Source organism: Humulus lupulus, chromosome X, assembly GCF_963169125.1.
Source record: "Humulus lupulus chromosome X, drHumLupu1.1, whole genome shotgun sequence".
NCBI lineage: Eukaryota > Viridiplantae > Streptophyta > Magnoliopsida > Rosales > Cannabaceae > Humulus > Humulus lupulus.
The window spans coordinates 128,553,359-128,564,901 of record NC_084802.1 but is presented as its reverse complement, the minus strand read 5'-3'; the positions used below and the strand labels follow the sequence as shown (position 1 = coordinate 128,564,901).

The 11,543-nt window shown below is 39.9% G+C and overlaps 1 protein-coding gene across 1 annotated transcript; it reads right to left on the bottom strand.

Annotated features, from left to right (window-relative positions):
* Positions 1-8,713: 8,713 nt before the first annotated feature.
* Positions 8,714-9,445, bottom strand: LOC133806254 (uncharacterized). Its single transcript, XM_062244375.1, has one exon. It carries the CDS (start codon positions 9,443-9,445, stop codon positions 8,714-8,716), a length of 732 nt encoding a protein of 243 aa, XP_062100359.1.
* Positions 9,446-11,543: the final 2,098 nt, after the last annotated feature.

Genomic DNA, 11,543 nt, shown 5'->3' with positions numbered 1-11,543 from the left:
TTATTCGCTCATTATTGACATGATTTTAATTATGGTTTTGACTAGGTTACCGATAGGGGGTCAGAACTAGGATCGTGCTCGAGGGTTGTTGTTATTATACGTTGCACTCGATCTACATTTAGGGCTTGGACTAATTATAGTATGGGATTAATATTATGTTAAGAATGTTTTATTAAACATATTAAATGCACTATGTTTACATATGTTATGTAATAACTGCTTGTAGTATATCTGATTGTAAAGGTCAGCTTATAAGCTGAAGAATTATTTGTGCTATCTGATGAAGAGCTTGGCTTAATAGTTAAGGACATAGCTGTCTTAAAGGACTCGACTTATCAGTTAAAAGTTAAATGACTCGACTTATCAGTCGAAGGTTAAAACACTCGACCTATCAGTCAAAGGTTAAAGGACTCAACTTATCAGTCGTAAGTTAAAACACTCGATTTATCAGTCGAAGGTTAGAAGACTCGACTTATCTGTCGAAGGTTAAAGACTCGACTTATCAGTTGGAGGCTGTAGACTCGACTTATCAGTCAAAGGTTAAGGACTTAACTTATCAGTCGAACATTAAAAGACTCAACTTATCAGTCGAAAGTTAAGGGACTCGGCTTATAAGTCGAGGGTATAAAGGCTTGACTTAGGAGTCAAGGATAGCAATAGCGTGCTAACCGTTGGCTGATAGGAGGAAGACAAATCAGAAATGAGATATGCGCTTGAACGCCCCTAGGGTCGTCTGGAATGTTAAGCATCAGACCTGCTTAGTCAGCTCTAAGGCTCTTTATATGAAAGATTGGGCAATAGGCCCTAGTATGACTCTTAGTCACTTATCTGGGTTGATTGCATGTATGAGCCGGGTTATTACTGCTAGGCATACTAATTATGAAATTGTGATATGATAATGTACTACTTATAAGCATGATTATGTTTTCTTGGTGAGCCTCGGCTCACAGGTGCTAAATGATGCAGGTAGAGGAAAGGAAAAGCTGGACCAGCCATGAGTCGGAGTGCATCAGGGGCGGAGTGTAAATATGTGGCTTGCTCATCCGCCACGGCCGAGGTTTCAAGTTGGAACAAGGGTTGAACCTTGATTTTGCCGCCTAGGTCGACTTTCGTATACAATTTTTGGTTTATAATCGTTTTAAACTATGTTGGGATCCCACATATGGAAGTCTAACTCTTTTATTGAAATGGTTGACTTTTGACCAAAATTTTTAGTACCTAAACCTGTGGTTAGTTTTTAATTACATGATTTTAGCCTAAATGTCTCGTTTAGCGAGTTGAGCACTATTTATATTTCACAGTGTAATGGTCCAGGATTAAGATGGCGTTACAACTTGGTATCACAGTGGTCCTGGTTTAAATGTTTCTGAAGATTGGCTGGGCATGTACACTCATCGCTGAAGACAAGCTCGACTCAGGGTTCGGTAACTATTTATGTTAGTTTGTGTTTACCTGCCTATTTGACATATGAATGCCTTATTTGCATCCTTGACTAGGAAGCGTGAGTTATTCTAATAGGGCTTACCCTTGACTGTTGCATGAATGATAAAGATATGCATACTAGCATTGTTATTGCTTGTGAATGCAAAGGAACTGCTTATTAGCGTTGTTATATGGACATGTGGGTTAGGACGCGCTCATTAGCGCTATTAATTGCATATAGGCAAGAACATGCTTATTAGCATTGTTATACATGTATAAATGCTCGAACACACTTATTTGCATCATTAATTCTTATGTATGTTAGAAATGATTATTAGCATCGCTATTTTTTAATGAATATCAGGAAGTGCTTATTGGCACCATGATTGAATATATTATGTGTTGGCATGCTTATTAGCGTTGCATTTGTGGTTTGTTTAGTCTTGGACTGCCAAGCAGCAAGAGGTATAGTGATTACTTACCTAACGACCAATTTGATTACTGCAGAGTGGGATAGTTGTCAGTATGCTACCTCAAATGTCAGAGAGGTTGGTTGGCCAAGAGATAAAGGTCAGGGAAGAGAATGACCAGGGCCAGGCCACACTGCTAGCTCCAGAATACTGACAACAAGTACTTGCTGATATGCAAGCTAGGTTACAGAGGCAAGAAGATGAGATTCGCCTCTTGAGATAGCAACAGGATCTAGCAGGGAACCTACAGCCTGTAGTACCAGCAGTGATACAGCTAGCGATACCAGCAGTAGTTTTTTAGGGCAGCTCAGACCCACTGAAGGGTGAGCAGGGGATGGCAATGATAACAACCATCCTAGAGTTCATGAGGGTAGGAGGTAATGATAGAGTTTCCTGTGCCACTTAAATGTTTCGGGAGGATGCCAGAATATGGTGAGAGGTGGTATCCAAGACCAGGAATATAAATATTATGGAATGGGAAGAATTCAGAACTTTGTTTCATAAAAAAAAAATACTTCAACGACACATTTAGAGCTATGAAGGCCAAAGTGTTCAGTAAGTTACTTCAAGGCAACATATCAGCGACTAATTATACCTTGAAGTTTGATAGATTGGCGAGGTTTGTTAGGGATTTAGTTCCCACTAATGGGACCAAAAGGGAGAGGTTTCTCCAGGGTTACAACCTATGATAGCACAGGATGTTTGCATCACTACTATGCCAAGAGTGACTACTTGTGCACAGGTTATTGACAGGGCGCTCGCAGCTGAGAGCGCAGAGAACAAGATCTGGCGTGAGCGTGCGGCCATAGGGGATTTTAGGTGGTTAGGACCTCCATTTACATGCTTTGGTAGGGCAGAGGCCATAGTGACCAAAAGCGAAAGACTTCAAATACATTTCCAGCTCCAGGGCCAGTTAGGAGGCCACGAGGCTTACAGATAGGTCTCCAGGGTGGCAGTGTGACTTGGAAAGCATTCCTAGAGTGTACTTGGTGCAAGAGGCGCCATATTGGGGAATGTCAGGTGAAGGCCTGCTTTGTCTGTGTGTTTGTGGGAGACCTGAAGAAGGATTGGTCGAAAGCCAGGAAAGAAGAGCCCAAGAAGGTGGATAGCCTGCGCCAGCTTGGGTGTTCACATTGACTCAGGCAGAGGCCGAGGCTATTTCCTAGGTGGTTTTTGGTCAGTTTTCTAGTGCTGGGACCCTTTATACAGCATTGATTGATTCGGGTGCTACACATTCTTTTGTTGCTAGTAGGATTATTTATGGTCTATGTAGACCTTGTGACTTTTATCCTGTGGGGTTTGGTACTTTACTGCCTACAAGGGAGTTAGTGGTTTCCAGGAGATGGGTTAGATCATTACCAGTGGCAGTGGATGCCATGGAGTTGGCAGTGGACTTGATAGAGTTGGTTATGACTGACTTTGATATGATCTTAGGTATGGATTGGTTAGCCAAGTATGGGGAAATGATAAATTGTAAGAAGAAGATGGTGACCTTTGAGCCTAAGGGTGAGGATCCCTTTGTATTTGTTGGCACTGTGCATGGACCCCGTATACCTATGATATCTATACTTAGAGTTAGAGACCTATTGCAAGGGGGCTGTATAGGATTCATAACTAGTATGGTGGATACCACTCAAGACGTGCCAGGAAGGGTTATTGCCTATGCAGACAGGGAGGGTGATGCATATGAATCACGTCAACTGAAAGAATATGAGTATAGGTACCCCATACATGATCTAGAACTTGCAGCAGTGGTTTTTGTACTGAAGGAGTGCGGCACTACTAGTATGGTGAGAAGTTTGAGATATACACTAATCACAAGAGTTTGAAATACTTCTTCACCCAGAGGGACTTGAATATGAGACAAGGGCGTTGTTTAGAGCTAGTGAAGGATTATGATTGTGAGATCCTTTATCACCCAGGGAAAGCCAATATGGTGGCAGATGCCTTATGACGGAAGGGTCTGGGATAGTTGTACAATACTAGGTGGATATCTAGAGAGTTGGCAAAGGATATGACTAGAGCATGTATTGTGGTAGTAGTGGTCCAGTTAGCCAACATCACCCTGCAGTCTACTCTTTTGGAGAGGATCAAAGAGAAATAGTTGAATGACCCACAGTTGGGAAAGATCAGAGGGGAGGCCCTAGCTAGAGTGGCTAAGGACTATACAGTGTCATACATGGGTTTATTGAGGTACAAGGATTGGATTTATGTTCCGATGGACACTGGGATCGGACGAGTGATTCTAGATGAATCTCATACTACTCGTTATTCTCTACATCCATGCACTACGAAGATGTACTAGAATTTGAAAGCTTTGTATTGGTGGTCTGGGATGAAGAAGGATGTGACTGAGTACGTGGCAAAGGGTCTGACCTGCCAGTAGGTCAAGGCAGAGCATCAAATACTAGTAGGGCTACTACAACCTCTGGATATCCAAGAGTGGAAGTGGGAGGACATCACAATGGATTTTGTGGTAGGGTTGCCCAAGACTGTGGCCCAGCACGATTCAGTCTAGGTCATCAGGGACAGGTATACGAAGTCAGCTCACTTTCTACCAGTGAGGATAAACTACATAGTAGACCAGTATGCATTTCTCTATGTGAGAGAGATAGTACACCATCATGGGACATCGAGGTCTATCGTGTCGGATAGGGACCCTATCTTTACTTCCAATTTTTGGGGAAGTTTACAGAAAGCAATGGGTACACATCTGAAGTTCAATACAACTTATCATCCTCAGACTTATGGTCAGTCTGAGAGGACTATCCAGATATTGGAGGACATGCTGAGAGCATGTGTATTGGACTTTGAAGGGTCTTGGTGTAAATACTTGCCTCTGATAGAATTTTCCTATAATAAGAGTTACCAGTCGACAATTGGGGTGGCACCTTATGAGATGATGTATGGTAGGATGTGTAGGTCGCCCATTCACAGGGATGAGATGGGTGAGAGGAAATATTTGGGTCGTGAGGCAGTTCAAAGGACCACAAAGTCTTTTGAAAAGATTAAAGCTCGAATGATTGCATCTTAGAGTAGACAGAAGAGTTATTAAGACACAAAGCGGAAGGACGTGGAGTTCTAGGTGGGAGATTATGCCTTCCTTAGGGTTTCTTCACTGAGAGGGGTGAAGCGATTTTGAAAGAAGGACAAGTTGAGATTTATCTTATCAGCAGTAGCTAGTTCAGATTTTAGATAGGAAGGACAAAGTCCTGAGGAACAAGACTATACCTTTTGTTAAGATATTGTGGAGAAACAGCATGGTCGAGGAAGCGACCTGAGAGCTAGAGTCAAATATGGGGAACCAGTATCCCGAGTTGTTTAGGTAAAATTTCGAGGATAAAATTTCTGTAAGGAGGGCATAGTTGTAACGTCCCAAATTACCTAATAAGGCTTAGGGCCTTGATTAGGGGGCCAAGAGGGAAAATTATGGAAAATTATTTGCATATATGTGATTTAATTATGAAATATGTGCTTATGTGATATATGTGTGTATCATTATATGATTACGTGAGTTATATTATAATATGACTAGATTTTCATGTTTAGGTATATTAGAAGGGCAATTTTCGTAATTTTGTTCGTTATTGGTATATTTGGAATATAGTTGATATATGTGTGAGACCATATTATTATGTAGATATATTTGGGTTACTCAGCACGAGGTGATCCTAGGGCGCAATTTAGTGGGAGAGTCACAACGAGACCAAATACTCAACTCAGGGTGAGTCAAGGGGGTATTTTGGGCATTTAGTCATTACTGGGATAACGACTAATGGGAATAAATATTTGAGGATATATTCAGAGTTAGCGAGAATAGGATGGAATTCTAGGAATTTTGGCCATATTACCCTCGGGGAAGTTTTTGGTACACCGACCCTCGGGATTTACTTAGAGTTACTTGAATTCTAAGTAACCTCACAAAACACACAAAACATTTTTAGCAACTCTTTCTTTCAGCAGCTCTCTCTCTATCTCTCTCAGTCGTTCTCCTCGCTCTCTCATCTTTGATGGTGAATATTTGAGGAAACTAAGGAAATTAAAGGGTGAAAACTTGGGAAATTGAAGGCTTAGGTCTAGAGCTTGCTAGCTTGAGGTAAGAAAATTACACCCAGTCCGCGTTTAGGGTTTCGCCCGATTATAGTACAAGATTAATATTAAGTTAAGAATGTTTTAGTAAACATATTAAATGCACTGTGTTTACCTATGTTATGTAATAACTGCTTGTCAATATATCTGATTGGGAAGCTTAACTTATAAGGTTTAGATTTATCTGTGTTATCTGATGAAGAGCTTGGCTTAATAGTCAAGCACATAGCCATCTTAAAAGACTCGACTTATCATTTGAAAGCTAAAAGACTCGACTTATTAGTCGAAGGTTAAAACACTCGACTTATCAGCCGAAGGTGAAAGGACTCGACTTATCAGTCGTAGGTTAAAAGGCTTGATTTATCAAACGAAGGTTAGAAGACTCGACTTATCAGTCGAAGGTTAAAGACTCGACTTATCATTCGAAGGCTACAAACTCAACTTATTAGTCGAAGCTTAAGGACTCAATTTATCAGTCGAACATTAAAAGGCTCGACTTACCAGTCGAAGGTTAAGGAACTCGGCTTATATGTCAAGGGTTTAAAGGCTCGGCTTAGGAGTCGAGGGTGGAAATAGCACGCTAAACGCTGGCTGATAGGGTTAAGCCGAACCAAAAATGAGATATACGTTTGAATGCCCCTAGGGTCATCTGGAATGTTAAGCATCAGACCTGCTTGGCCAGCTCTAAGGCTGTTTAGATGAAACATTAGGCAATAGGCCCTAGTGTGACTCTTAGTCACTTATCTGGGTTGATATCATGCATGAGCAGAGTTATTACTGCTAGGCATGCTAATTATGAAACTGTGATTTGATAATGTACTACTTATAAGCATGATTATGTTTTCTTGGTGAGCCTTGGCTCACGGGTGCTAAATGGTGTAGGCAGAGGAAAGGAAAAGCTGGACCAGCCATGAGTTTGAGAGCTTTAGGGGCGGAGTGTACATATTAGTCTTGCTCATCGGCCACAGCTGGGGTTATCAGTTGGAACTAGGGTTGACCCTGATTTTTCCGCCTAGGTCAGCTTTTGTAAACAATTTTGGGTTTGTAACTGTTTTAAACTATATTGGGATCCCATGTATCGAAGTCAAACTCTTTTAATGAAATGGTTTACCTTTGACCAAAATTTTTACTACCTAAACCTGAGGTTATTTTTTAATTATAATATTTTAGTCCAAATGACTCGTTTAGCGAGTTGAGCACTATTTAAATTTTAAAGTGTAATAGTCTCGAACTCTGTCACCCCTTCTACCTAGTCTTTGAAGGGCGAGGAGGAGGTGAACAACAAGACCTGGATAGTCCTCCACAATCGCCTTAGTAATTGGATTTGTAGCATTAGTGGGAATGTAGGTGTTATACGAAGGCACATCATAAGTTTGACATAATAAAGTAATGACGGTGCCATGCCCCAAACTGCTAGTTGTACAACCACGAGATGTGTACTTGATATTGTTCAAAATGGGGCGCCCAATATCAATAGATAACCCTTTCATTATTGCATAAACCAAAAGAATGTGATCACGGGTTATATCTGAAGTGTGCATCTTGGGAAGAAACGACAACAAACAAAATATGTCCATGCACGATCTTCCTTGTTCAATTGACACAATGGTATGGCTCTTAGCATACCATTCGAAGGAATCCATTGAGCCCCCGGGAAATAGACCTAGCAACCACTTCCTCATAATCAGTCTCTCGCTGATGTAATTGATATAACTGATCTTCATCTTCTAACAAAGTTGTGGTCTAATAAAGAGTATTGACCACTTCACTAGAGAACAAGACTTGAATACCCTGAACAAAATTGTTATAGTGTCTAGCCTCTTGAAAATTAGCGTAAAACTCAGAGACCAAAATTTCAAATCACCACAAAAGCTTCACAAATACCATTGTTTCTAACCCAAATTTTCATATATGTAAAGCATAATTCAAAAATTCATCAATCAATAGGTAAAAACCACTTACTTGAGTAGGAAATAAACATGTATGCTCTTAATTGCTTCCAACACTCAAAGAATTTCAAATCACCATCTTCAATTTCAAATCAATGAGAAAAAAATTAGGTTCTTAGGGTTTTTGAGGAGAAAATGATTTTTGTGAGGAGGAAGGAGAAGGTTAGGTCAAAAAATTGAAACACATGGAATTTTGATGGTCTGTTATGAAATTTTTTTAGGGAAATAAGACGACTTGATGGTGGGTGTAGTCAGAGTAGGTATAGAGAGAAGGAAGGAAGATGAAGGTGGTTGAGAAAAATGAGAAGAAATTGGACCAAAATCCCCTTTTAATTGATTGGGCCCAAAGTAGCGTAGGGGCGCTAGCACTGTAGCCCAGGGGTGCTAGCATTGTAGCGCGGGGACGTTACATTAAAAATACAAAATTTCTCTCTAACTTCTTGAACATAGGGGCGTTACATCCAAGTGCAGGGGTGCTTCAATAGCGAAGGGGTGCTACATCACTTGGAGGAAAATTTCCTAATTTTTTTTTGTTTTTCACAGTTTAAAATTACAATTTAAAATCTAAAAAAATAAAAAAACGTCAAAAAAAAAACAGCTAAAACAAGAAAATTGTTCAAAACTTAAACGAAAAATAACAAAACAATAAAAGAATTGGGATGCCTCCCAATGGCATTGTCGTTAACTTCATTTAGCCAGACGCTGAACTCCTATTCAGATGGGCTTCAAGAGGATAATTGACTTGGGTTGATCGATGTGAGCACCCAAGTAATGCTCTACTCATTAACCGTTCACCTTGAATGTTTCGTTGTTCTTGCTTTGTAATTCCATCGACCGGTAATGAAATACTTTCACCACTGTGTACGGTCTAAACCATCTTAACTTTAACTTGCCCATAAATAATTTCAACCTTGAATTAAATAATAATACTTGCTGCCCTGGTTGAAACTCTTTACGAACAAGGATTTTTCTGTGAGATGCCTTAGTGCGTTCCTTGTAGATCTTAACATTCTCATATGCTTCATTGCACCATTCACCAAGTTCATTTATTTCCATGAGCCTATTTTGTCCAGATATTTTCAAATCCACATTCAATTGCCTAATTGCACAATAGGCTCCATGCTCTAACTCCACTGGTAAACGACATACTTTTCCAAATACTAGCCGATAAGGGGACATGCCAATTGGAGTCTTGAATGTCGTTATATATGCCCATAATGCATCATCAAGCTTTTTAGAGCTTTCTTTTCTTAAACTATTAATTATTTTTTCAAGGATACTCTTCACTTCTCTGTTAAACACTTCTGCTTGGCCAATAGGTTGTGGATGATAAGCCAAATAGGATCTACGCCTTACTCCATACCGAGAAAGTAGAGCATCAAAATGACTACTACAAAAATGAATCCCTTCATGAGTTATAATAGCTCGGGGAGTTCCAAACTGAGTAAATATGTGTTTGTGGAGAAAATTGAGAACAACCTTACTGTCATTGGTAGGAGTTGCCGCTGCTTCCATCCATTTAGAAACATAGTCCACAACGAGCAAAATGTATTTATTATGTAAGATGACAAAAAAGGTCAAATGATGTCAATCCCCCACACATCAACCAGTTCCACTTTCAGAATAACATTTAAAGGCATTTCATTTCTTCTTAAAATGTTTCCGGAACGTTGACAACGATCACAAGATCTGACAATAGTATTAGCAACTTTAAACAAAGTAGGCCAATAAAATCCGCATTGTAATACCTTTTCCCCTATCCTCATATCTCCAACTGACCAGTGTAATGGATAGTGTGGTAATGAGTTAGAATGGACACCATTTCATCTTCCGGTACACATCGATGTATGATTTGATCTGGAGAATGCTTGTATAGAATGGACTTCTTAAGTTTTTGCCTCAACATCTCAGGAGGCCCAACCTTAGCTTCCAAGAAATTTACACAATCAGCAAACCAAGGGACCATCAAACTACCACTTACCCAAAAAAGATGCTCATCGGGGAAGTAATCATTTATTTGCACATCCTTGGTGCTTTGGTTATATTCTACTTCAAGCCTTGAAAAGTGATTTGCTACAAGATTTTATGTGCCTTTTTATCACGAATCTCCATGTCGAATTCCTGAAGCAAGAACACCCATCCAATGAGACGGGGCTTAACATCCTTCTTGGTCCTAAGGTACTTGATAGTTAAGTTGTCAGTGTTCACAATCACCTTGTTTCCAATGAGATATGATCTGAACTTGTCAAATGCATACACTATGGCTAGAAGTTATTTTTCTATGGTAGCATAATTAAGTTGGGCATCATTTAAATATCTACTAGCATAGTATATGGTTTAGAATACCTTGTCAATACGCTGCCCCAAAACTGCTCCCACCGCATAATCACTAGCATCACTCATAAACTCAAATGGTAGGTCCCAATGTTGTGCGCAAACAATAGGTGCTGAAATTAACTTTTCTTTAAGAACCTTAAAGGCATTTAGGCACTCCTCATTGAAATCAAATGCAACACCGTTCATTAACAAGGTTAATATAGGTTTTAAAACTTTAGATAAATCCTTAATAAATCTTATATAAAATTCTGCATGGGGAAGAAACTTCTCACCCCTTTCACTGAAACCAGAGGTGGTAGACTTTTGTTAGTTGAAATTTTTGCCCGATCCACCTCAATAACTTTACTAGAAATTTTGTGCCCAAGAACAATTCCCTCATTTACCATAAAGTGACACTTCTCCCAATTCAAAACCAGATTATAATCTTCACACATCTACAAAACCGATTCCAAGTCTGTCAAACACTCATCAAAAGACAACCCAAATACCGAGAAGTCATCCATAAAAATCTTAATGCTTTACTCCACCATATCAGAAAATATTGCCAGCATACACCGTTGGATTGTTGTTAAGGACAAGTGAATGTCATTTTCTCTTTGTCCTCCAGTGCAATGGCTATTTGATGATATCCCGAGTAACCATCCAAAAAGCAATAATAGTTGTGGCCCACCAACCTATCCAGCAATTGATCAACAAACGACAAAGGAAAATGGTCATTCCTTGTTGTCGTATTTAGCTTGCAGTAATCAATGAAATTTTCCCACCCCATCACCGTACGAGTCGGGATGAGCTCGTTATTGTCATTCTTCACCACATTTATACCACCTTTCTTAGGAATCACTTGTACTAGAATCACCCAACCACTGTCAGAAATTGGATAGATCACACCGGCATCTAACCCCCTTAAAATCTCATTTCTCACTACCTCCTTCATGGCTGGATTTAGTCTTCTTTGAGCTTCAATGGAGGGCTTACTATCATTCTCCATAAGAATTCTATGCATTACTATTGAAGGACTTATTCCTCTAATATCTGCTAATGTCCACCTTATAGCCAACTTATGTGCCCAGAGTACCCTTAAAAATTTCTCCACATCCTCTTCATAAGAGAAGGAGACAAAATCACTGGCAAAGTCTCCTTCTCACCCAAATACACATAGCAGAGATGGTCTGGTAGGGACTTCAATTCTAACACTAGTGGCTTTTCAATTGACGGCATCAGTCTCTCTAGTCCTCGTCCCAACTTTCAAATTTCCTCCCATAATATGTCCTTTAAG

Coding starts and splice junctions, on each gene's coding strand:
- LOC133806254 (XM_062244375.1), bottom strand. CDS start 9,445: ATGGAAGCAGCGGCAACTCCTACCAATGACAGTAAGGTTGTTCTCAAT.